The 27288-nt window shown below is 46.1% G+C and overlaps 1 protein-coding gene across 2 annotated transcripts; it reads right to left on the bottom strand.

The window, feature by feature from the left end:
• On the bottom strand, nt 1–26403 carry KBTBD2 (kelch repeat and BTB domain containing 2). 2 transcript variants are annotated; one of them, XM_007500706.3, is made up of 4 exons: nt 26246–26403; nt 10368–10880; nt 4658–4823; nt 1–2606 (listed from the first exon to the last, which is right to left on the bottom strand). In XM_007500706.3, exons 2-4 carry the CDS (start codon nt 10535–10537, stop codon nt 1071–1073), a joined length of 1872 nt encoding a protein of 623 aa, XP_007500768.1. In that variant the 5' UTR covers nt 10538–10880; nt 26246–26403; the 3' UTR covers nt 1–1070. The 2 variants fall into 2 exon arrangements, with proteins under 2 accessions (XP_007500768.1, XP_007500769.1); XM_007500707.3 differs by lacking the exon at nt 26246–26403 and adding an exon at nt 25944–26054.
• Nucleotides 26404–27288: the final 885 nt, after the last annotated feature.

Consider the following 27288-nt stretch of genomic DNA (forward strand, 5'->3'; position numbering starts at 1 on the left):
TTGAGGGACAATTTCTTTAATAAATTAATGCCAGTCAAAATACAGTGCTGAACATGATGCAGCTAAACATGCTGGTACAGTCGTCACGAAGCACCTGTGCTCCTGGGAGAGTGGGGGCACCCCTGCCTCTGCTAGTGGTTCCTGGGGCTCTCTGGAGCAGCCCTCGCCTTCTGCCCCACTGCCACCGCGTGCAGAGGATCCCTGAACACTGAGCCCACCCCCACCCCAAGAACCCCCCGCCCCCCGTAGCTAAGGGACATCCCTACACATCACTATGGGAATTCAGTGAAAATCAAAGGCCTGCTTCACCCACACTAAACCTTGGCCCGACCACGGAAAAACACGTCAGCGGCAGGAAGTTCTGTCCGCGGGAGCCCACACTGCTGGGACGCAGAGTGTGGAGGCACTGACTGCTTATAGCCCCACTCCGACCTGCACATGGGGGCTGGCAAAGTCCACACCTGGTCAGCTACCGGCTGCTCAGGAGACGGACGAGGCAAGGGAGGGAAGCGCGGGGCAGGGCCCTCGGGCACGGCTGACTGGTCCTGCAGTCAGAGGCTTCGCCAAGCCTCGGGGGACCCTCGCTGGTGACGGGGAGACCTACACGGCGGACTGGACTGGGAGGGGGGAAGGGGAGTGTTCAGAAGCTCCCACCATCCCGCACTGAAAACGTTTCCAGCACTTTCCTGAGACGCTCAGGGAATGTGAATCTGCCTAGGAAGAGTCTGGGAAGAGTGACTCGGGACAGGACACACGAGGAACATCCAGCGACGGAATGAAGCAAACTCGTCCCAAATGGTAAGTTCATCGGGCTAAAAGAAGACAGTCCAGATGCTTAGGCTCTTGTGATATAATAAAGGTTTCTCAATTATTGGATAAGCTATTTCAGATTATGGTGGTCTACCTCTCCATAAGACTCACTGATATACGTATTATACTGCTGCAAATAGGAAGTAGGGCATAAAAATACACTTTGTGAAAGCCAGGGTTCCTGTTCCCCTTTCTCGTCCTCATCTCTCTCATAAAGCTCTCTCTCTATAAAGGTAACTACTGAGCACGGCACCCCGCCACTATACCGGGGGTAAGGCCACCATGTCCCTGTCCAGCTCGAACTCCTCAGCTCCATCGGGTGAAAAAAGACACGTCGGTGGTTTCCACGGGGATTCTTCAAGGCAAGACGGATAGAGTTTCCCCACAGTGCATCGGAAATCTCTCCCCAAGTCCCAGAGCACACGTTCGGAAATGTGCTGCCGAAGAGACCACCGGTCGAGCTCTGCGTCGTATTGGTAGGTGGCGTACTTGGCTCTCTCGTTTAAGTGTGTTTCTCGCATAAAAACACACAGAGAATTGGAGATGACCACTGCTCTAACACAAGGGTCCGAGTACCGCTTGGCAGGGATGTTGGCAGCCATCCTCCATTCGTTTTTGTTCACGTCGTACACTTCCACGGTGACCGAAGACCCGTCGACGGTGCTGGTTGGCAGTCTGAGGCCAGAGCTGCTGGCGATGTGGAGGCCTCCGATGTAGAAGATCTGGTCGCCGAGAGCCGCGGCGGAAGCAAAGGACCTGCTCGTCTGCCTCATGGCCATTTCTACCCAGGAATCTGACCTCGGGAAGTAGCAGTACATGAGGTTCAGCGTCATCACATAGATGCAGTCGTGGACCACCACTGCCGCGCTCCACTGCCAGGCACAGGGCAGAGGGCTCACCAGGGTCCACTCGTCCTTCTCCGTGTCATAGCGCTCCACGGTCCTTCGGTTGAGCTCCCCCCCGACGCTGTCACCTCCGATGGCGTAGATGTAGCCTTCGCAGCAAACCAAAGAGGGCTTGATGCGTACAAAGAGCATCGGCGTCTTTGGGAACCACGTGTTTTGCTGAGCATCGAACCAGTAAAAGCAATTCACAGTTCTGAAGGCAGCCTGGAGTTTGCTCGTTTTGCTGTAATTGGTCTTTGTGTTTTTTAGAGGAACCTGCCCCCCCGCTATGTAGATGTCGTTATCGGGAGTGACCAGGGTTCCGACCTTGTGCAGATCGGCAGGCGGACTGCAGAGCTTGTAGACTTTCTCTGCCTGAGGACTGTAACAGACGGACGAGTACAGACTGCCGGGATGTTCAGAAGCCGCCTCGATGAATATCATCATTTCCTCTTTAGTCATCCCAAGTCTTGGCTTGAAGAATTTGGGCATGGACTTATAGAGGCCTTGAACCACGACGGACTTATCGTTGGGGGGCAGACCCTGAAACCAGGCTCTCTGCGTCACCTCTGACAGGGCGTCGATCCTGATCTGGCTCAGCACCGACGACAGGTACTGCGACCGCGACTCCGGGTTGTACTCGAGCCACAGCATGGCGGCTTCGCGCACCGTCTCTTCCTTTTCCACGTTTAAGTTGTCGCTGCTCAGGATATCGATGAGCAGGTCATGGGACAGCTGCATGAAGGCGTCCTGGTGATACACGGCAGTGAACTTGTGCTCCACCATCCGCTTGGCGCTCTGTTTTAGCTCTTCGCAGCTGAAGAGATCGGCAAAACTCAGTAAGCGAACGCAATTCTCTGCATTTATTTTTTTAATTAAGTATTCTCGACATCGTTGTAACACATCTTCTACCTACGATGAGAAAAGGCCAGTGAGAGGAGAACAGGCTCATCCGTGTTTTCACAAGACATGCACAGCATAAGGCGCGCACACGCACACACACGCGCACACACACACACACACACTCACACACACGCACACACACACACACACACTGTTATCATGTTCTACTCTCAGGGATGATCAGCAAAGTATGCTGCAGAAGCCCAACACTCCTGGTCAGGCAATACTGGGGTCTGCCCTTGGGGCAGGGCCTTCACGTTCGAAGACAACCAGTGGCACACACTTGGCTTTCCAACCATGGACCAAACTGCCTCTTAAGTGCATCATCCAACAAACAAATAAACTGGGCTGGAGAAGAAGAAAGCACGCACCCACCTATAACAGCCTCACTTACCCTGGTAGAACCAAGCCGACTTACTCATTATGCCGTCACAGAGGGGGAATTATCATAGGCAGAAAGTTAACGCTTTCCAACTTACGGGAAAGACAAATCATCGATAAGGGGGACGATGACCAAGTCTGTTAAGTCGTTACAAACCATCAACACTGAAATCTAAAGTCGTCACTACCTGGCCCCGGGGCTTGGGGGGCAGTTGTTTATCTACATCGCAGTTGGAGAGTTACTGTTTCATCATTAACTTGGTGGTCTTTTAGGGGCTTGTTAGAAACAGAATCACAGCCATAAAGGGTGCGTTTAGTCCAAGTGGGGAAGGCTCAGATTTCGAGCATCCTCCTTGGGGCACTTTTCCATGAGATGCACCCCTCGAGCATCTGCTACTCTCTGTATCAGAGTTCATGAAAGAACCAACACAAATGACGCAGTGCCAAAGTTACTGAGTCTAAATGTCGTCAAATGTTCCCTTCTGAAAAGTGTTAGGGGGAAGCTGTAGGGTTCCTGCCTAGAGATAATTGATCAGTAAGTGAAAGGCAGTATTTATAGTTAGATTCTTTTTGGGGGAAGATGGAGATGGAAAGCTTCAGGCTTGGGATCAAACACTTGAGATTCCAAAGAAAGCACAGCAAACAGTTGGGGCCCTGTATATCAGCTCATCTCGCAGCCGAGTTGGAGGTACACGGTTACACCTCGTGGCTCCATGTGTGTCATGCACTTGCCCTCCACCTACTCATAATTGCACCACCCCAAGCCTGCTGCCATCTTGGGGGAGAGAGAAGAGCACAGAAATGAACACAGCTTCTTCCCAACCTAAGTCACTCCCACTCCTGAAATGTAACCTTCTGTCTGCCCTGGCAAAGATAAGGGATTTCAGAGAAAATCTGAGCCTTGATTTTCCTTCTAAAACACTCCCTGGAAGAACACACGCGATAAAAACAAAACGCCACCGAAAGACATTAAACGGGTCGGACAATCGCCTTTCCCAGTTTTACTCTGGCTTCAAAAACAGCTCAGCCGGGCACACATTGGGCCAAGTGGCCTTCCGTGCATGGGCTCCTCTCCGCCTTTGGGCAGGGAGAAGAGGGTACAAAGGTCACCATCTCTCCTCATGTCTCTGCAGCAGCTGGGTGACCAGGCAGACGTAGCCAAACCAGGCTGCTCTGCTGGCTGGTGCCGACAATTGTTTTCCCCCCTCTTTTTTGTTCATTGGAAGGAATTGCTCTTATGGGCAGGAGAATGTGATGATATCCAAAGACAGCTATAAAAACTCATTTAAATAAAGGAACACCAACAGAAATTAGGACATGAAGTTTCTGACACTTTAAACAAAAGCATATCAAGTACCTGAATGTGGTCAGCAAAGAAAGCTTTGTGTGAAATCGCAAATCTTAAGAGAAATGGAAATGTCATGTGAACTATCGTTTCAATCAAACTTCTCAGAACTATGCCCCGGCCAGTTTCTGCGATTCCATTTTAAATAGTTTTGAAAGAATCTTATAGTTCAAAAGAATGGGAAACAACCGACTAGCCCTTTCCTTGTTTTACGTAACAGAAGGGGGGACGGGGATACCTAAAGGTACATTCAGAAAGAGTAGACAGGTGGCTTCCCGGCTCCCTAAGAAGTTGTCAAACTCAAATCGAAGGACCGAGCGGAGCCTCCACTTACCTGGAGGAAGCAGGCGGTCTCATAGAGCTGCTCCACGGTGCTGTCATTTATTGCCAAATTCCCTGTGTATGCATAGGCTATGATGAGCTTTAACGTGGCCGAGTCAACATTCCTCAGGCTCACGTGCGTCTGCTTGCTTTCACTGAGTCCGCTCATGAACATGGCCCTAGGGGAGGAAGCACAGGTGTGAAGACCCTTGGGGCTCAGAGCTTGAAAACTGCTAGTCAAGAGAGCGTGTCCAAGTCTAGAAGGGACACTCGAGTTTAGAGAGACCAGAAACTAGACTTGAACGACCTACAGGGCAAATGCCTAATTCAAACCCCTGGAGGCTTCGAGGGAGCCCAGAGGAATTCCACCCCCTCCTCCACTCTGTCAACGGCTGGTCTCATTTGTCCAGGCCCCAGTCTACGCAGTGCCAACCCCATGGAGGCTAAGAACGAGTGGAGAAGGCCGTTTCCCAGCCACCAAAATGCAGACATGAAGCTGACACAAACAGGTGGGCGCACGTGCGCCCCCAACACCAAACCACCCAAGGGCACCCATGGGTAACCGCCCGGGGAGGGTTCTTTCAGGGTCTCCGGGAAGGCTTCAGAACCTCTTCACAAGATTCCAGGATCAAGAATGACAGGATAAGAAACAGCAAAAATCCTCCCATCCCTCACTGGAGTCATACACGGGAGGAAACGGGAGACGGAAGGAAATGCGCCAAGCTGGGTTGACATGGAGCAGCCAATCCCATCCCAAGTGCCCTCCCTGCCCAGGCTCCACCCATAGAGAAGGGGATGGCCAAGGTTAGATATGAACGTGCTACACGTTGAAAACAGGCTTCCTGTTTTGATGCTTTTGCCCTGGTTCGCATGACGGCCTTCAGTAATCAAGGGAGGGATCTTTTTTAAAGGGGAAGGCGGCCCCGAAGGGCTTTCTCTAAAATAAGATAGGCCTTGAGCTAGGTGCTAGACGCAAGTCTAACACAGGAAGGCCTACACTAAGATGGTAGCCATGAGACTAGAACCCAGGGCCTGAGGGTCAGGAGACCTAAATTGATGGGCAAATCCTGATGTTAATTAACTCTGTAATCTTGGACAACTCACTTACAATGTCTAGACCTGTTTCCCCCCTTGTCAAATGAGGATGGAGATTCCTAAAGCAATCTAGCCCCAGCATAGCTATAGGCCAAGCCCATTCTAAAGTGTAAAGCTCTCCACTGCTGTGCGCTACTACACGGGGAAGGTAAAGGTGGGCGGATGTGATAAAAAGGAGCAGAGCCAGTCTGGAAGAAACAGGAGCTCAATTCTGGACCCCATTACCAAGTGAAAAGGAGCAGAACTCAAGAATGAAGATCCAAGTTGTGTTGGGGACTCATCCATCCAAGCCCTAAAAATGGAGAACACCACTAAAGGGATGAAGAAATAGGGTGGTGCCATGGGAAAGGTACCCTCTCTTAGGATCCCAAAGACAGTCCCTCACCTCCTCCCTTTAGTGGTCCTGGCTAAGGCACTTAACCTCGAGGACTTCTCTGCCAAGTCGTGGAAGAGCCGTGACGTGGGTTGGTGAAAGGACTCTCCACGACGGGATTTCCCCACACTTGAAGCCCCTTCCTATACTTGAAGGAATTTTAAAACGAGATTAAAGACCCTAGACCTAACCCCGGGGGAACGCCCCAGCGACGGGGAGAAGGAAAGAAGGGAGGCCGGCCGGAGGCAGAAGAGAAGCAAGAGAAGGAAACGAGATTTCAGAGAGAATGAGCTGCCTGCCCGCTCCTGCCCCAGCTCTAAGTGTGCCGGCCTCCCCCGCGGTGGCAGCGCCCACACGGACGGCCAGGTAGTGCTGCGAGTTCATGGGGGGATGACGAGGCCAGAAGGGACCGAGGCAGTGCTTCCATCTCTGCCACTGGTTCAGGGGGGGCTTTGCAAGTGGAACCAGGAGATGGGAAAGGAGCCCCTGGCCAGAGGTTTTCTGAACCACAGCGGTTGACCAGAGCCATGAGGTGCTGTGCAAAGGATAGCGTGTACTTCATTCTGGGAAGGAGTTCGGCAGGGGACTAGCCAGCCTGATGGTTAGTTGTAAAAACTAAATTTAGGAAGAAGAGTGAAAAATGCCTCGGTACAAGCAGAAAGCGGACGCACAAGCACCCCAGGAGAGAAGAACCCCCAGGAACTGCAGGTGGCGGCTAGATCATAATGCATCATGTGGGAACCCAAGATCAAAGGATCTCCAAGACGGGGAGGGACTGGCCTCATCAGCACTCATTTCTGCCTCAGACTTTTAAGGTGATAAAGTGTTTTCTTCTCAGGTTTGTAAGCAGACCAACAAGTATCTGGGTAAAGAGTCACAGAACTGGCATCGAGAGCCGGAACCCCACCAGGACGTCCCAGGCCCCGACCCAGCACCGTCCCTTGGACGTCTCACTCTCACACCCAGAACAGGGGGTGTTTGATAAGAAAGCAGGCCGAGATTTATGGGGTAATCTGCTCATGTGGGGCTGAAAGAAGGCCCTGGACAACTGCAGGTGTCAGAAAAGAACTGCGCAAGTGGCCGGTCTGGGGAACCAGGCCAGAAAGGACACAGAGACACTTATTTGCTACAAAGTAGGAAACAGGAACAAGGCCCATTTGAGCACCAAGAACTCTCCTAACAGCCCTAGGATTGAAACCACCAAAGACCCGACTGTCTCTCTGCTGGGAGGACGGCATGTTATGTGGCAGATTTGTTACTTGTCTTGCTGACAAATTTATCCTCACCAAGCCCAAGTGGCAGGTGGAGTTCTTGGTCCTGACTACCCAGGAAGAAGCGGCTGGTGAGGCAGCCTGACCAGAACCTTGTGAGGAAGGAAGTCCTCATGCTGTGCTGGAATGTATTCATGCCAAAGGAAGAGAGTACTACACACGACCAAGTACTCTAGACTTAAGAAAAGCCTATTTTAAAAGTTCAAAAAGAAGACAATTCTAATATCAAGGCTGAAGCTTCTAGATGTGAATTTGGCTTAAAAAGAATGATGGGCTTTTAAAAAATGAAGTGCCCAATCCTGACGACGAAAAGGGTAAAAGTAGCTCCAGAAACCAAGCTGGCTACAGAGGGACCAATAAGGTCCCAATAAAAAGTCTAAAAAAGCAGAAAGGAGACTATGAACATGCGAGAATGACGTTAGGAAGATAACAGCAAAAGTTTCAGCAAGTTTCAGCAAAAGCCAACCAGAAGGGTTTTTAGAGCCATGCTCAAAGCAAGGGGAAGAGGTCAACGGACTGGACCAAATGCTCTCATGTTAGCAAATGTCAGAGAGAAGGTGGATCCCCCCAAAGCCTATTTGTGCTTCTGGCTGGGGAACAGAGACGTGGAGGAGAAAACAATGAATGGTAGGCCTGCTAAGGAAAGAGGAGGAGAATGTCTGTCTACCCTCTATCGGGCCCCATTTCAAGGCCAAGAAGAATGACATACTTGGAGATGTCATCCCACAGCAAATGTTGGTGACTTTAGATAATTCTTAAGAAAATGGGAGGAGTACCTGCAGACTCCTCCAAAAGGAGGGAAAGAAAGAGTAGGTTCTTGACACCACTAGTAGGCCTGACTTGGCAAAGTCAATCTTTGGCAAAGCCTGGAACCCATCATTAAACGGACTGGACCGGCAAGCCCTTAAATTGCTATTATGAGGGCTTGTAAATACTTGGGGAAAAAACAACAGGAATGATTAGGAACCAGCAAAGGTTTCCTAAGAACATGTCATACCAAACCAACCTCACTTCCATCTTTCACACGCAAGGCGAAAGGCAGCCAGGTAATACAGTGACCAGAGTCCCGAGTTGTGTGACTTTGGGCAAGTCACTCAGCTTGTCTGCCTCAGCTTTGTCACCTACAAGGAGGTGCTGAGACTCAAATGAAACCAGCAATAATTGTGGTGTTTTGCACAGTGCCTAGCCCAGGGGGGACGCTACGTAAATGCCAGCTGTTATTAGTACAGGTTTACTAGCCTGGTAGACTGGGGAACACCAATTTAGAAAGCACCTCAATTGGGGCAGTCAGAAAGTCTCTCATGACATCCTTGAAGACCAGATGAAGTGTGTGGACTAGACAACAGTACCATTAAATAGTTCTGCCTGATTGTACCCCCAGAGAAAGGTAGGATGGACTCTTCATATCTGTTCTGCTTAACACCTTTATCAAAAATCTGAGAAAAGTCAAAGAAGGCCCCGTTACCAAATCTGCAGACGCCACAAAGACTAGAGGGACAAGAATGCAACGGGCGACAGGCAGCACCAACCTTAAAACCAACCAGAGCAACAAATCTATACCATGACGATGAAATTTAACAGCATCCAAAGAATGAACTACAGGAGCCCGGGGAGTTTTGAAGGTCTGCCTCAACAGTCCTTCCTATGGAAAAGTCCTGGACGAGTGAGTTGAGCTAGCAGTGTCTCATTGCGACGGAAATCATTGGCCCATCCCAGGGCTGACCCATCACCCCAGAGGCCTGGAGCAGCCTGGCCCCCATCAGGCTGCACTGCTCGGGGGAAGCTAGATCTTAGACTCGGATCTCAACTCTAAGTCCAGCAATCAATCGTCCCAAAGTCTTGAAGGGCTTAATGGGGCTGTGGCTTTACGAGTTTTCAAGTAAGCTCTAGCCAATTTAGAATCCATCTCTGAAGGCAAGAGTATGGAGAGTATCAATAGCGTTAAAATTTTGCCTTTGGCAAGGAATATGCTAAAAGTTCCAATAAAGTAGAATATGACAAATACCAGTAGTAAATGAGGGAGAAAACCCAAACTGACTGTTTTCTCCTAAGTAAAAATACATTTCCTGTAAACATCAATAATGATTCTAAAAATACTATTCTAAAGTTAAGCCTATTGTAAATATTAAAATGATGAATAGAAGCAGAGTCTTTTCGAATGGACCACTTTAAAAGAGAAAGGGATGATTCTGCTTATTTCTCTGTCAGTGGAAAAGTGTGTCAAAAATCAAAATGTTTCAAGGATCTGGCATTGTATCAGGGTTGAATTTTCCTCTACCATCATATGGCAGACCCCACGGTCCTCTAGCCCCAGTGGCAGGTCTGAGAATAGTTCTGGCTCCCAAAACATCCATTATTTGGTGAGACTAACCTTCCAAAATTACCTCAGCAGACCTATACCTGCTCCAATCAGACAATCTGTTGCTGAGCCGGAGCTCAACTGGGCTGGGCCTGGTCAAGATGGTTCTGCTGACAAAGCTTTAGAAAGCTCAGTCATGCCTACCCCACAGGGAGGTGTGGGGCTTTTAGATGAAACAAATCAGAATAAAGTATACTTAAAATGTCTACTTTCCCACCATTTCTCTTTCCTTTCACCTTTTCCAAAATTCTTTCATTTGTTCCACAAGTCCAAGAAGAGAATATAACATAAGGGCATCTATGGATGAATGAAAGGGAGAAGCGGTAAAACAAAGACAACAGGAGGATGGTCTTGGGGTCAGGAAAACCTGAAACATACTGGCTGCATGAGCCCAAGCAAGCCTTCATCTCTCGGGCAGCAATCTAGGATGCAAGTGCCAATGGGCATCGGAGGAGGACTTTCTGGAGCTTAGCACGCTCATGTAATTGGAGGTCTGGACGTGACCGTCACATCATTATCAAACCCGGACAGGAAGGTACACCTTTTAAAGTGGTTTCTAAGAGACTAATATTAAAACCAAGAAATCCATTTCACACAGAGAGACCTGAACAGAAAAAATACCTACCTGAAATAAGAGCTGCATGTTGCAAGAACCATCTTATGACAAGGGAATTCGGTACCCTCCACAATTAACACGATATCAGTTAATAATTGCTGTTCATAGAACAGTTTTAACTGTTCCAACAAAGACACAGCATATTCGGTATTGACCTGCCTCTCGTCCTGAGTGGACATGACTGTATTCCATCAATATCTCTAGGACAGATTAAGGTAGACGTAGTCTTTCTGATGGAAGGTCAGGTGAATGCCTCAGTCAAAAGAGAACAGACTTTAAGTGATATTCTTTGTGGCATTCAGAACCTGAGTCACTCGGATTCCCTAATTAAGGATATTCTGTGGCAGATTTAGAACAACGCCGAGATTACTCCACTTTAAGTATGCACCAAACTCTTCTCCAGAAGATTTCAAGACAGTCTGTAGATATGGTGCTCGGATTTGCAATAACACTGCACAGAAGTGAGAGAAATTAAGACAGGAGGTAGATTTCGTGGCATCATCCTGGGTTCCACTTGAGTAACTGAAAAGAAAAAAATTCAATGAGTAGGAAATCAAGTCCAATACATTTTTGGAAAGCAATGCCTCAAATGACATTTAGATGCAAGTTGTATTTATTTGAAGTACAATTTTAGACACCACCATAAAAAGAAACGAACTATTCTAAAATACTATTATAGTCTGAGTATAAACACAACCTTAGTTTAGAAATAAGAGACAGAAGGACAACTTATATATGTCTTATTTCCCATTCCAAAGCAAATATGCCAGAAAGAGTGTAACGAGATGCAAATGCTTGTTAATTTTTATTCTGGAGATTTTTTTATGAATAGAGAATATGAGTAAAAAGTTCAGCCAAGTAGGCTAGGCTTTCTAGGCATTTGGAATGAAGTTGCTTCAAGGAAAACCCACTTTCTATGGGGTTATTTTGACAACACAGTCATCTAATAAATTCATGTTACATGTTAAACATTTGTAAGATCCCCCAAACTTGCTTCTGAGAGTTTTGCCTTTCCTTGCCCAAAATATGCATAATGTATTCACAAACTGAGTAATGTATTCACAGACTCGGTATTTCCATCCAAACTGTCCTCCTTGGGCTTCTCTGCATCTCATCCCCTCTCTTTGCCTTTGCATACGCTACGCTAAAGTGCCTGGGAGGGCCTCCCATTTCATGGATTCCCTGACTTCGTCCAAGGTTCAGTGGATGGACCCCCTTGTATGGGAGCCTTTCCTAACGCCCTAGCTGGAAGCCCTCCCTATCTAACTCAGGGGGATGTCCTGGCTTGCTCCAGTGCCGCGGCCCGCAGCCAAAGAACCTCATCTAGTGCCTGAAATATCAGGTCTTTAACAAACGCTTCCTCACTCTGTCTGCCCACCTTCCCCCTCCCCAGGAGAATCCGAATCAACACACATATTGGTGAAATGCCTGGGAGGTGCCAGGCCCTGGGAAGAGAAAGCCAAAGCTATCCACCTTCGCCCGGGGGAGGACGGGACAACATGTACCCAGAGAACCGAATGCAAAAGACACACTACGTGGTCCTATCAGGAACAAGGGGGAAACGAGCCATGCCCAAACTGAACCTTGAAGGAAGATGGGAATTCCAACGGCTGAAGGAGACAGACAAGAAGGCGGCAAGGCAGGCAAGCTCTCTTCTGGCCTTTCCATCTCCTACACCTTGTAGAAAGAGTACGAGGCTCCCTAAATGCTTACTGGATCGTCTCAGACAAATTCAAGGAAATGACTTATTTGGACAACATGAACCAGATACAGGGTAGAGCGCTTATTCTGGACGCAAAGGCCCCTGATCTTTGCTGCCTATTGACTCTGGGCAAATTCTTTCACCTCTCTGGGCCTCGGTTTCTTCATCTGTACAATGGGAAGGCTGAGGCTAGTGTCTTCCAAAGGTCTTCCCAGCTCAAGAGCTATTATGGCCATAATAAGAATGATGAAAGCTAACATTTCTATAGCATCTACTGCATGCCAGGCATGAAGCACTTAACAAATATGACCTCAACTGGTCCTCACAACAACCCTCGGAGGCAAATGCTACTATTCTCCCCACGTTATAGTTCAGGAAGCGAAAGCAAACAGAGTTAAGTGACTTGCCCAGTCATACAGCTCATGTCTGAGGCTGGAATTGAACTTGGGTCTTCCTCTCCACTGTTCCAGCAATGACCCTTTATCGCTCATTAACCTACTGGATTGCCAACTAAAGACATCTCTTTCAACAGGAACAAACTCCTTTGGGAAGGAAGGGTCTCCCTGCCTCTGATGCAGATAATCAGAAGCCCACAGTACCTATCTATTCCTTCCCAGCCTTTAGAAATGGCACCATAGTGGTCAAGTTGCATCTGTGTAAAACAAATCCCAATATTTTTATTGTCATGTTTTTCCATTCTTTTCCTTTCCATGCCAGGTGAGAGATTTAGAAGAGGGCAAGAACAGGAGCACAGGATGCACCATCATGGGCAGGCTACTGTAGTTGGAAGGGTACACTCACATGGATAATTAAGTCAAATCCACTAAAGAATTATTATTTCTAAGTTCAAAATAGTGCAGAATCCCTAACCATTGCAATAGAACTGAATTAGAGAAAGCTGTAAGGTTTCTATTTAAGAATAACACAAATTATATTGACTTATAGATTTTCCTATTTTTTCCCCCAGAAGCTGTACTGATAAAATGGGGAAGATGGACTCTTTATGAGGTAACAGACACGGCTCTGTCAGGGTAAAGCCAGTATCTCCAAGCAATTTCTCACCTGGACCAAAGTTTGGGGATGGATGTGAGCTATCAGCAGGAACAATTGAGGAGCTGTGAATAAAACCTGTTTTCATTTACTTACAGAAAAAAAAAAAACAGTACCATTTATATACTCTTTCCATTTTTCTTACCTGTAGTAGAAATACTAAAAAACCATGAGTGAAATGATGGAGGAAAAGTAGAAGAATCATTTTTTTTTGGTAACTCAAATTTTAGGCATGTTAAGAAGACAGTTGGGGGGCAGCTGGGTGGCTCAGAGGATTGAGAGTCAGACCCAAAGATGGGAGGTCCTGGGTTCAAATTTAGTCTCAGACACTTCCTAGTTGTGTGACCCTGGGCAAGTCACTTAGCCCCCATTGCCTAGCCCTTACCACTCTTCTGCCTTAGAACCAATACCAGTATTGATTCTAAGACAGGTCAGGGTTTTAAAAAAATGTTTTATAAAAAAATAAAAGAAGACAGGTGGGAGAGAGAAAAGACCTGAGTAGAGAACATATGCAAGCATATATAGAGTATATATGTATTTAGTATCTTTGTGCCTAATTAAGTTACATGATGCTAAGCTTCAAAAATCAAAAGGGCAAATACTTTTAATGTGGAAACTATAAATAAGGATCTTGCTGATACCACTAATATTTTGCTCACAGAATGTCAGTTATGCAGGAGTATCTATGCAAGAGTCAAGCTGTACTTCCTGCCAAACTATACTATTACATGAATTTGATCTAGACTGTCAAGTTTCCAACCAAGTTAGCTATGGAAATATCCAAAACAGGTGTAAAAAGAGAACAGAATTTCAGGTTGTTTAAGGTAACAACTTTTCATTTCCAGATCAGAAACTCCAGTTACAAAATAAACCTAACCAGAATCTCCTATTCATTCAAAACCCAAATATGTGTAACAACTGGGCTATCCTAACATGGCCATTTTCAGACTAACAGCATTTCTATAATCAATACCCTAGAATAACGGGCTACTTTCCCACAATAACAGCAATTTCAAAATTAAAATGAGTCATTTGTTCCATGTTTATTGAGCAGCTACTGTACATAGAGCAATGGACTAGATGCTGGTCAGAAGACAGTAGGGTCCCCTGTCCTTATGGAGGCTGCAGTCTAGTGAAGGAGAAGTCACAAAGATAACAGAAAACATGACATCACGGTAGGGTTTTGGAATGAGAGAAAACAAAGTGCAAAGCAAAATTCTGAAGGGAAGGTCACTTCCTGCATGTGTGCATGCATGCGTGTGCTTGTGCTTGGAGGGAGAAATGATCATTTTTAAGGTTTTTAAGGACCAGGTAGGAATTCAACAGGCCAAAATGAATGGCAGAGCAAATATGGAAAAAGTATGTGCCCAAAGGCACCAGCGGGAGGGCACATGGTAAACTCCGTGAACACGGAATAGACCAGTCCAGTTAGGACAAAAAGTGCACTAGGGAAGGCTGCAAATTTAGAAAACTGGAAACACAGGTTAGTGTCAAACTGTGAAGAGGGGGATGATAATCATATTACTAATAGACAACATTTATATAGCACTTTAGAGTTACTACCTCATTTGATCCTCACAATAGCCCCAATAAAGTAGTTGTAATTATACTGTTTTATAGATGAGGAAACTGAGGCTCAGGGGGATTAAGTAAGTCTACCTAGGGTCACATAGCTAATAATAATAATGGCTATTGTTAACATGGTACTTTTGTTATGCACCAGGGACTGTGCTAATTGTTTTATAAATATGATCTCATTTAATCTTCATAACAATTCTTAGAGGAAGATGCTATTATCCCCATTTTACAGATGGGGGCAAACAAAGGGTAAGTGACTTGCCCAGGGTCATACAGGTAGTGTCTGAGGCTATATTTGAATACAGATCTTCCTGACTCCAGGCCCCTCACTGTGTCACTCAGCTGTGCAAGGTACATCAGAGGAAGCATTAAAATTCGTGCTTTCTGGGTTCCCTCTTTTCCTCTTCCCTCTGTCTCTCTCTCCACCTTAGCCCTCTTCTCTCTACACTTTTCTTTAGAGATTCCACCTAGTCTCAGGTATTCAGTGATCATTTTCTAGCAGCTGATTCCCAAATCTTCTGCTCTGTCTCTAACCTACAAGAATTCAATCTCCTATTTCCAACTCCCTCCTGGCTATTTCTACCTACTTCAAGGTACCTCATCATCTTCTATCCCAAACCAGGCCTCTCCTAATTTATCTATTTCTGTTGACGTTTTACTAACCACGGAATCATCCTGGCATTGCACACTTGAAATGGGCTGTCAAAGTGAAGGAGGGGGTGTGGCCAAACTGAGGCACTAATGCATTGCTGGTGGAGTTGTGAACTGATCCAACCATTCTGGAGGGCAATTTGGAATTATACCCAAAGGGCTATTACAAAATGCATGCCCTTTGATCCAGTAATGCCACTACTAGATCTATGTCCCAGAGCTTGTACAAAAATATTTATAGCTGCTCTTTTTGTGGTGGCAAAGAATTGGAAACTGAGGGGGTGTCCCCCAATTGGGGAACGGCTAAATAAATTGTGATATATGATGTTGATGTGATATTGTGCCATAAGGAATAGTGAACAAGATTATTTCAGAAAGAACTGGAAAGACCTACATCAACTGATGCAGTGAAATAAGCAGAACCAGGAAAACATTGAGCACAGTAACTGAAATATTGTAGAACAATCAAATGAAATAGACTTTGCTACTAACAACAATCCAATGATCCAGGACAAATCTAAGGGACTTATGGAAAAGAATGCTATCCACCTCTAAAGAAAGAACTCCTGGAATATAAATGCAAATGAAAGCATATGATTTATTACTTGCCTATTTGGCTATATGATTTGGGGTTTTGGTTTTATAAAATTATTCTCTGACAAAAATGAATACTATGGAAATATGTTTTGTTTGATAATACACATTTAACCTAGATTGAATTTCTTGTCAAGGAAGAAGGGAGGAATCATAAAACTTTGGAAAACTCACATGGAAATATATTATTAAAATAAAGATAAAACATTTTTTTAATTTTTTAAAATTAAGTTCCACCCCCCCCAAAAAAGTAGGCTATCAGTTTGATTTTTCTAGTATTTCTTGACCTCCTTTCCAGACTCTTATTCATTCAGTCCATTTAAGAAGGTTTCATCAATTCTTACTCATCTATCTTAACAGCATCCTGACTATTCTTTTCCTGCCTCCAGTCTGTTCTCAATTCAATAAGCATTTATTAAGCACCTACTATGTGCTTAGCACTGAGGCCATAAAGAGAAAAAGAAGATCCCTGTCCTCAAAAAAACTCATGTACTAACTACACAGAGAATAAGCACAACATGTATACAGAAAAGTAAATTAAAAATTGATTAGATTTAGAACTGGAAAGGAAAGAACACTCATCATTAGATGGCCCAAGAAAGATGTCCCAGAAGAGGTAGCACCTCAGACTAAGCCTTGAAGGCAGCTAATGATACTAAGAGATGAAAATGAGAAGAGAATGCCTAATACAGTCTATGCAAATTCAGAGAGGAAGGCAATGAGATCCTGGGTTCAGGGAACCGCAAAATGAGTCTTGAAGGTGAAGCCATAGAAAAGAGCCACTCTCCTGTGTGGAGCTAGACTTGGAAGGAGAGAAGGGAAAGGAGAGTCTCACCTTCTAGCCATAGCTCCTGACTCCCTTTGGCTGCCATGACACCGCTAGCTACCTCTTCATTCTCCTCTTACCTGTCTGGCCATTTGTAGTTTCTTTTGCTTAATCATTATCCACAATGTCTCCTAGCCACCAATGACGTCCAAGGTTCGGTTTTTCTCTCCTCTCTTAACACCCTTTCTTAGGCATCTCAACAGTTCTTCCTATGGGTTCAATTATCTCTATGCCTGACTCCTAAATCTACATATGGTGTCCTCAAAGTCTTTAGTCAGTCTTGGGTTACTAAAGCTTATTAAAGTTTAAAATTGCACTAAGAGCTTGGGGAATCCCTGTCCGTTCACTACTAATCTCTGTTCTGCCCACCAATCCCACAAGGCTGCCTGGCTCCTGGGCACTCTCCCAGAAAGTCCCATAGGATACATGTCCAAAACAGAGTTCATATCATTTCCCATCCTCTCATTTTCACTGAATTCATGAAGGGAAGTAACATGGAATGAGGTAGGCGGATACAAATTCCTTAGGAAAAAAGCTGAAGAGCACCATGTACCCAAATGACTTTGCCCTAAAATCAAGCAAAGGAGCAGAACCCAGATTGGAAGCAAAAATGGTGTCAATAAAGAGAGAAGCACCAAGGCCACTTCCTAGAATGTTCTTAATAAGGAAGACAAGGCTGCCCATCACCCAGAAGTCTACCTTGTAGAGAAAACTCATCTTCCCAGCTTTCACTGTACTCCCCTCATCTTCTACCCTAGACCACAAGAATAATATCAAATGGCTGGGAAAACTGCCTCCTTCCTTTCTCTCTTCGGTGCTAGAGAAGAAACAATGATTTCCTAGCATCTAGAAATGATCCCAAATGCATTTTCCCACAGAACAATTATCCTCCATAGTGCTTAGGCTTTATGACATATCACATTATTACTTTTTTATTACAGTACTTGCTACCCTTGGAAAAAATGAGCTGAAATGAGTTCACTACAAGAAAGAGTATAAGAAATTCCTAAGCATCTGTATGACCCCAAAAGGCAAGAGATTGGCTGAGGACAGAGAAAATGAAGGATAGCATTTGGCCGGCCTGGAATTTAGACCTTTCCAAAGAACCAAAGGGAGGTCTCCTGCTCATTGTGGGGATGCCATGTGAACAGGTTACTGGAACAAGTTACTTCTATACTGGGACAGTATAGAAGTAGCTAAGTGGCACAATGGAGAGGGTGCTGGAGTCAGGAAGACTCAACATCCTGAATTCAAATCTAGCCTCAGACACTCACTAGTTGTTAAATCATGGGCAAGTCACTTTATCCTGTTTGCCTCATCTATACAATGATCTGGAGAAGGAAATGGCAAGCCATGCCAGTATCTCTGCCAAGAAAACCCCAAACGGGGTCAACAAAGAGTCAGAGGTGACTGAAAACAACTCAACAACTTACAGGTATCAACTCAGAAGATGAGGAAGTGCGGATGGCTGTGAGGACTTGCCAAAATACTAGTGTTTACTCTCAGAGCTTCAAGATTCTGATGCACTAGCCTGAGACCCAGCTGAGAAATGCCTGCTGATTTCTGAAGCGATTTACAAAACGATCTCAAGTTTTCAATCCCCTCGAGGGAGTGGGTTCTCCCTCACTGGAGGTCTTCAGTCAATGGCAAATGGTCACTTGTTATATAGACTGTGGCTCTTAACCTTCTTGTGTTATGGAACTTTCTGATAGTCTGGGGAAAAACAATTATAGTGAAATAAAGTTATCAAGACATTTAACAAAAACAAGTTCAGAACCCTCCAGTGAAGAGTTTAAGGTTGAAGCACATGAGCTGGCTAATGGCTTCTAAGTCCCAAACAATTCTCAGATTCTGTGACCACTTTGCCAAGCCAGAAGGAGCAGTAGTGTATGTAGTCCAGGAGAAGGAATACTGGGGGCTTTGGAGCTGGAGATAAGGCCTGTTGGGCTCCCTGTGAGGTCGCAGGGAAATGACTTCCTCTCTCTGGCTCTGCTTCCCCATCTGTTCCCACCTTTTCCCCTTCAGACAAAACTGCAAAGGTAGGAAGCAAAAATCTTAAGTTCTGGAGAATGAATGCCCTCAGCTCTAAGTCTAGGAGTCCACTCAGAGGAGGTCATAGAAGATTAGAGCTTGAAGAAAGCGTCTTGAACAAAATTGCGTTACTGTTCAGATAAAGAAGCCAAGATTCAAAGAGAAGGTGACTCAGTCAGGAAAATGCAACCAAGATCCGAATTCTGAGCCCTCATTCATGTTTTCTCAGCACCCTCGGTGCTCTCAGGGGACCTTGGCACCTTTCAATTGGTAGAATAAGTCAGAGTGCACAAGACTGGGTCACGGAGTCAGGGGAGCTGGCTCTGCCAGTAGCTGGTTCACTTCGCCAGAGGCCTCGGCTTTCTCACCTGTAAAAAGCAGGAGAGGCGAGATCTCTAGGTTCTCGTGCTCCATTCTAAAAGCTTGCACTTCTCAAAACGAAGTCATTTCCCCCCTCCAGATGCAAACCTCAGGGGGTGATGCAATTCAATTCCTAGGAAATAAGAGGTTCTAAGCTAATTTGGGGGCGAGAGTAAGGTTGGAGGGAGGAGAGCTGGACATGGTCAAAATACATTGGCCCTCAAATTTCCACAGTAGTTTCCTCACTCTTTGCTCAGTTATTTCCAAAGCCTTTTCTTTTATCTCAACTACATGGCAGTTCTGAAGTGTAGAGCCTTGAAAACAAGGCATGTACCCGGAGTCCTGATACCACTGCTTGAAATAACTGGAAAGTCCTTTTGTTGAAGCTAATCTTTACTCTTTCACCTATTTGGCAAAACGGCATCTAGAATCGCTGTTTTACCTACACAGAAGGGGAGCTTAATCCTGCAAACCTGAGATCCAAATGGGACATGGGTTCTTCATCTTTTGTATGTCCTGGACCTTTGGGCAGTTTGGTGACACCTGTGGAGGCCTTCACAGATCCGTGTTTTAACCACATAAAATATAACACAGAAGATTACGAAGGAAAGAATTTATTTTGAAATAGTTATGAGAACTTTTTTTCAAAGTTCAGAGATCTCCAGGCAAGAAAGAGCCCCTGAAACAGAACATAAGGAAATGCCAAAGCTTGTGCAATGCTGCCCATAGTCACGGGATCATGCAAGTTCACTTCGACAAGCATTTATCCAAAGCTCCATCTGTGAACGGTGAGCCTGGGAGGACGAGGACCAAGTGAACAATGACAGTCTCCTAGAGGGGAAGGAGACATGGAAGCCCTTAGGTACTCCTGGATCAAGAGCATGAAGGAGCCAAGTGCAGAAAGAGTCAGTGAAGCTGAAGGTAAGGAGATTCTCAGTGGGGGGAGACAACTGGAGAGGGCAGGTTCCCCAAGGATGAGAGGGAGCCTCGAAGGAAGAGGTGGCTTGGGGCACGGAGAGAAGAAGTGAGTAGTGAACCCCAGGATGAAGCTCATCTTGGTCCTAGTTCAAACAGAGGACAAACTCTGGAGCCACAGAAATTGCATTCCTGACCCTTTAAGTACTCTGCTGGCTCCTCTGAAGGCAAACAAATGTGTGACAAGATAAAACCAAAAAAAAGGGCCAAAAGCAAGACAGGGAAAAGGTAAGACATTTGAGGGGAAAAAGTATGTGTCACTTCTGATAATTCTTTATGTTGATACATAAGACTCCAGGGCTAGATGGGAGCACCATGAAGAGATGAACCAGCCTGGGGTCAGGAAGACCAGAGTTCAAATCCCAGCTACTAAGTGCCTCAGATAGTCCGTTTACCTCTGCCTCAATTTCCTCCCCTGTCAAAGGAGGATAACAGTGCCTACCTTGCAGGGAAAGGACCAAATGATGTAACATCTGTAATTCTTTGCACAATGCCTGGCACATAAAAAATGCTTACTAAATACATGTTTGTTTCCTTACCCCCCCCCCACTTCTCCCTAGAGTAAATGGGTTTCACTACAAAATCATTACCAACCTCTAATTCAACAGAAGTGAATTAAGCACTGACTACGCGCCATTGCGCTAGGCTACGGATGCAGACACCCAAACAAAGAAAACTATTCTGCCAGCAAGTGGACACAACCTAACTGGAGGAGAGAGGAAGCCCTAAAAACCAGAGGTCAGGTTTGAAGGAAGCCCAGTAAACTGTAAAGGCATTCCAGCTTGGAGGGAAAACGCCCTTGAGGGTGAGTGCGGCCCAGGAGAGGCAAAGGGCCCGGAGTCACTAGCAGGTCAAGTCAAGCCTGGGACAAGGCCCTTCATTCTCCTGGGTCCTTGTTTCCTCCTCTGTACAATGAAGGGGCTGAACAATGAAGGACTTTGGACTCCAGATCGACTATCCTATGACATAATCAACGAGGACTGATTCGGGCCCTACCATGCGCCAAGTGCCAAACCAACAGAGACAGTTCCTGCCCTCAAGGAGCTCATCTTCTATTGGGGTGAAAGAACATAATTCATGGAGAAGTAAAAAAAATGCAAAGGGATTTCCCCTGAGGATTGTCCTCACCAATGTTGTCTTCCTCGGCTGCTTTCCCCCTCATCAGTTAGGGGGTGCTGAGGAGCAAACAAATTGACTTCAATAAGGTGTCCTTTCTCATTACCAAATCAGTCAATATTTATTTACTAAGGTAACTCGAAAGGGAACCACGGGTAATGGGAACCACAACTTCCCAGGACCTTTCACAGCTTATTAGATAGGGTGCCCATGGCCAAACAAGCTTGCCAGACAACTGCGCCAAGCTCAATTACAGAAGAAGAGGATCATGAGCCTGAGGAAACAGGAAGGAGGGGTCCCCATTGTAGTCTGAGCACAGGAGCTCCTTCCCTGAGGATTTTCAATCGGGGCGCTCAAGCCAAACACAGAGGACCAAATGAAGAACTCCTGACCACCATGGACATGCTCATGCAATTTCTCTCTAGTCTTACCTGGCTCTTTCCCTGCCCACCTGGCTTTCCTACCTACTCCACGGCTCACAAAAGATGGATGAGTTGACAGTAGTATGCCAATGACCCCAAGTACAGCCTCAACCTAAAAAACCCAGTTTCAGCACATAGTCCCCATGCTGATCCTCTATACCGTCAACTATTAATAAAATTTAACACATTTTCCCCCTTTGAACTAGATAGGCAAAAAAAACCATAATGTAGATGAAAGTGGTTTACTTGCAATGGAAAAATGCAATTGTTTCAATCAAGTAAAAGTAAAAGAAAAAACAATAAACTGAATAAAGGTCGTTTATTTTGAATGTTGAAGAAGTCATTTACCTAGAGAATTTTGTAGAAAATGGAAAAGTCAACTTCTGCGTATCCTCGTGGGATTTTAAAGGGAACACTGACTCACTAGACCTTCCTCTCATACAAACATGTCACTAGCATTACTGTTTCGTTAGAATTTAATAAATTAAATGAAGAGACAAGGAAGAATGAAAAAAGTGATGTTTCTCATGAGAGTTGGTTGGACAACAGTTGGAAAATAAGTAAGGGAAAGCATTTCAAAGGCAGAGTGCCAGCAAAGAGTAGCATGCCCTACACACTGCATCATAATAGGTCTAGAACAGGAAGGCCTTCGGGTCATCGGGTTCAACCCCTTCTTCTGACAAGTGAAGAAACTGAGGCCCAGAAAGATTAAATCATTTGTCCAAGGTCACAGAGGCAGTGGGAAGGTGCAAAGTAGGATTTGAATCCTGATACTCCCATTCCAGATTCATAACTCAGGCCGCCATGCTGCCAACACTTAATAAGTGTCTGTTTAATTAAACATATTTGTTTATAAATGTCATTGCTGAGGTAGAGTTAGCTAAGTTGTAAGCCGTGAAAGCCAACAGATAAAGGAAGATGTCAAGTGAGTATCTCATTTAGGGAAAGTTCAGAAAGTTCTTTCCAGGCTGACCACCACATAATGCCTTCACAAGAGGCAGCAGAGTGAAGAATACAGCACCCTGTTTGAGGTCCAAATTCAACTTATTGGGACTATTCAAGTTATTCAACTTAAACTCTCTGAGCCTGCTTCCTTCCTTCCTTCTCTGCAAGATTGGGCAACTCCTCTACCTACTTCACGGGGCGACTGAAGAAATCAGACTGGAAAATGCTACCTATGTAAATGGCAGGGACCTGTTGATGCTGCAGTCAACACAAGGGTATCACCCAAACTAAAAACAGCTTTCTGGACTCTCTGCCTACTTCCTTTCCAAGAACACAGCAACCAGCCAAGGTCCTCCTACTAAGGGGAGCCTCATCTTTGCTTGAGGGTTGCTTTATCAAGTTCTGATCTCATATCTGAGCGACCAAGAAAACCCCAAAGGATGGTACGGTGATCAGTGTAATGAGGGAAATGCTAATGCTAGACACTTATTCTTAAATATTCTAGAAGACTCCAGGACTTGAGAACAGAACAAAATTAAGTTCTCTCAAGCCTCGCTTACCCTTTTTATTGGGGGGAGGGGGCAGTAGCGTTTACATTTTATTTATTTTTAACATTCATTTTTTTGATTTTGAAGTCCAAACCTCTCCCTCTCTCAGCCCCTTCCCACCACCACTGAGAAGGCAAATCATAACATAGGGACTCTACATGTGAAATTTGCAAAACATAGTTCCATATAAAAAACAGCAAGAGAAAAATAAAAGAAGTGAGAAATGTTACTTCAGCCGCCACCAGCTCCCTCTCTGGAGGCAGGCATCATTTTCCATCATGAGTTTTTGGAGTTGTCTTACACTGCTGAATTGATCAGAGGGGCCATGTCTTTCCCAGCTGATCACCATTACACTATTGCTGTTACTATATACAATGTTCTCCTGATCCTACTCGCTCCACTTTGCATCAGTTCATGTAGTTCTTTCCAGGTTTTGTCACAATCATCGTGCTCATCATTTCTTATGGCACAATAGTCTTCCATCACAATCATATACCACAACTTGTTCGGCCATTCCCCAATGGATGGACATCCCCTCAATTTCCAATTCTTTGCCACCTCAAAAAAAACTGATATAAATATTTTGTACATTTAAGTTATTATTATTTTTTTTTAGGCCTAGGGATAATTCTGGGTCAAAAGGCATATACAGTTTTATAGCCCTCTGGGCATAGTTCCAAACTGTTCTCCAGTAAGGATGGATCAACTTATAACTCCAACTGTGTATTAGTGTTCCAATTTTCCTACATCCCCACCAACATTTTCAATTTCTGTCATATTAGTTAATTTGCTAAGTGTGAAGAGGTACCTCAGTTGCTTTAATTTGCATTTCTCTAATCAATAGTGATTTAGAACATTTTTTTCTGATAAAGATGGCATAATTGATTTCTTCCTCTAAAAATTGCCTGTTTGTATCCTTTTACTATCAATTGGGGAAGGAGTCATAGTTTTATAAATTTGACTCAGTTCTCTATATATGAAAGATAAGCCTTTATCAGAGAAACTTCTAGTAAAAAAAAAAATTTCCCAATCTTCTGCTTTCCTTCTAATCTTGGCTGCATTGGTTTTGTTTGTGCAAAACCTTTTTTAATTTAATGTCGCAAAACTATCTATTTTATATCTCTAACACTTGCTATCTCTTGTTTAGTTATTTCCATCTCTTTCCCACTGAAGAGAGCAGAAAAAGGGCAACAGTTTGAAATGTGGGGATTTTGTAGGGCAGGCTAATCTGAAGTGTACTTCTTAAGCACCATTTACTGACAGAAAGATCTCAAGGATGACAGGGCTCAAACATAATTGGCTTTACTAAACATTCACCCAACTACAGATCAAAGTGAAGGAAAAAGGCAGGCTTTACATTGATAATGATAACATTAAAGAAGAGAAAACAAAGTTCCCAAATATTATGAGAAAACTCTCCACCCTGAAGTGAAACACAACAGACTGAATGTGTGCAAGACAATTTTTTATCAGACCTTCAATGATTTCTTACTATTAGTTACCTAGTCTTTCATGAATTATAAACTACTTGCTTTTTGGAAATCCTCCAGATTTACATTTATAATATTTAGATATAAGTGTTAAGGTGGAAACTAAAATAGAAGAGCATCTTTACTACCTCAAGAAGCCCCAAACTTGACTTAGCTACTCTGATCCATACAACAATTCAAGACAATCCCAAAGGACTCCTGATGAAAAATGCTCCTGACTTCCAAAAAGAGATCTGATGAACTCTGGGTACAGCATGAAGCACGCTTTTTCCATTTTCTTTATGTTTCTTGCTTTGTGTTTTCTTGCTCGGTTTATTGGGGGGGGGTACAATATGTCTAATATCGAAGTGCTTGTTTTGCATGACTTCACATGTGTAACTGATAATACTGAGGAAAGGAATTTGGAACTTGACATTAAAAATAGTTTTTTAAAGTTTTGAGTTCAAATCCTGTCTGGGCTAAATAACTTAACTACAAGATCCTAGTTGTCACTTAACCTGTGACTCAGTTTCCTACAATGAAAAATGGGGATGACAGCCCCAACGTTTCTGCAAGTCTTCCTCTCTTAAATCCAATTTGCACTGGATGAAATCACTGGTCCTCTTTGAAAATGAAGTACCAGGGGACAGCTAGGTGGCTCAGTGGACAGGGAGCTAGGCCTAGGGATGGGAGGTCCTGGGTTCAAATCTAGTCTCAATTCCTAGGGATGTGACCTTGGGCAAGTCCCTTCTCTCCCATTGCCTAGTCCTTGCCACTCTTCTGCCTTGGAACTAATGCTTAGTTCTGACGAACATGGCTGGGTCGTTGTGAACTTTGGAGATGGTGGCACCTCTTGGCCCACTTTGGGAAGGAAGTGCTGGGCTTTCCTAATCTTATTACCTCCAAACTACCAGTGGAGAGAGAATTGGCTGGGGGTGAGCACTGGGTTCCAATCCCACTCCTGTCCCTCTGGACAAGGGCTGGAACCAGTCTTGGGACTCTGGTCTGTAAAGTGGGGGAGGGGCCTGGGGTCTCTATTCGCCAGCTTCAGACCATTTGGGACACCAAGCCCCCGGGCACTTGGGGTCTAACCGTCTGAAGAGTCTTTAGAAAGCTAGGATGGCCCCAAAAGGGCTACTGCCCTGTGTATGCCTCAATTTCCAAGAGTCCCAGCAAGGGTGCGTGTGCAGAAGTGAAGACTTTAAAGCACTGAGGGTCGAAAGCCAGGAAGGCGTGGAAGAGCGGGGCTCTCCTGCCCTCGAGGAGACTCCAATCTAAGCAGAGAGAAAGTTTTGCTGTGCACACAGTAGGCACTTACTTACTTACAGCTGACTTCCCAGCCAGAGGGCGGGGCCGAGGGGGGCACGTGGGTGGCGAAGCCCCGCCCCCTCCTAAACCTGCTCCTAAGAGCAGCGGGGGCCCATGCGCAGTGCCTCACCCAGGCTCGCGCACGCGCACAACGGCGCCACGCCCCCGGGCAGGGCCGCGCCGGGCAGAGCCGCCCCCAGGCCCGGGCCCAGCTCGGCTCTGAGTCCCTGCCCGCCGCCCCCGCCCCGGCCTCGGCCCGCGCCGGCGGAAGCGCTTTGGCCGCTACACGCCGCCCCGCCGGCCCCCACTCACCCGGGCCGCAGGCCGGCGCCGCCGAGGAGGGTCCGCGGTCCGGGCGGGCGGCGAGAGGAACAGCGCGCAGAGGAGCCGCGCCGGGAGGGCGGGAGCGGAGGGGCGGTACCGGGCCTCGCCCCGCCCCCGCGTCCGTCCGTCTACCGGTCCGCCCGCCCCTCCTTCCGGGCCTGCTCCCCAGCTTCCGCTCCCTACCCCTCCCGGCGGGCTCTAATCTCACGTGACATGAGGAGGGGGTGTCTGTAGTAGCTATGGGGCCGGGGGTTCTGCTGCAGTGGCCCCCTTGCCCACGCATGCGCCCTGGAACAGGGGCCCCTCTGAACCCGCGCTTTTCCCTGAGCGGTACCTTCGGAAACTGCCCCTCCCCCTACCTCTGCGGGGGGCCGCTATAGTGCTTCCCCTCCCCCCGCCCGCCACCACAGCCTCGATGTTCCTTTCCCCTTACCCCACCGCCCTAATACCGGGTTGACCTGAAACCACCCCTCCCCCTAGGATCTTACATTCTGGGGGTGGGGTGCTGGGGTCCCAATAGGATTTGGTTCTTATAAGCCACATGACCCTGCCTCAGTTTCCCCAGCTGTGAAATGGGATGGATATTGGCATCTCTCCTTCAGGGCTGTGGCGACGATTAAGGCCGTAAAGCGCTTTAGAAAGCGCTCTGGAAACATGGGCCAAGCCTTAGTTTCTTATTACATTTTTCTCCTGTGATTAGAACGTGGCCTCCCTGGCGGGTATAGACGTAAAAACTTTGGGGCCAGATAAAGGGACACAAACAAAGCATCCTGGGCAACAAAGTAGCCGCAGGGGATCGGCAGAAAAGGCGGAGGACCGGCCCCGGCAAAAGCACAAAGGCTGGAGATGGAGAAAGAGCCAGCTATTAGGGCTGGCTTGCGGGGTGGGGGCGGGGGAGAAAGGAATTTTCCCGGAGCCCAGGTGGTCCGGAGCGGGGGGGGGGGGGGAAGGAGGGTGTGGGGGGGAGGCTTTTAAAGCCAAACAGGTGTTTGATCCTCTGGGCAATGGGAAGCCTCTGGCGTTTAATTGAA

The sequence above is a fragment of the Monodelphis domestica genome, chromosome 7, assembly GCF_027887165.1.
Source record: "Monodelphis domestica isolate mMonDom1 chromosome 7, mMonDom1.pri, whole genome shotgun sequence".
NCBI lineage: Eukaryota > Metazoa > Chordata > Mammalia > Didelphimorphia > Didelphidae > Monodelphis > Monodelphis domestica.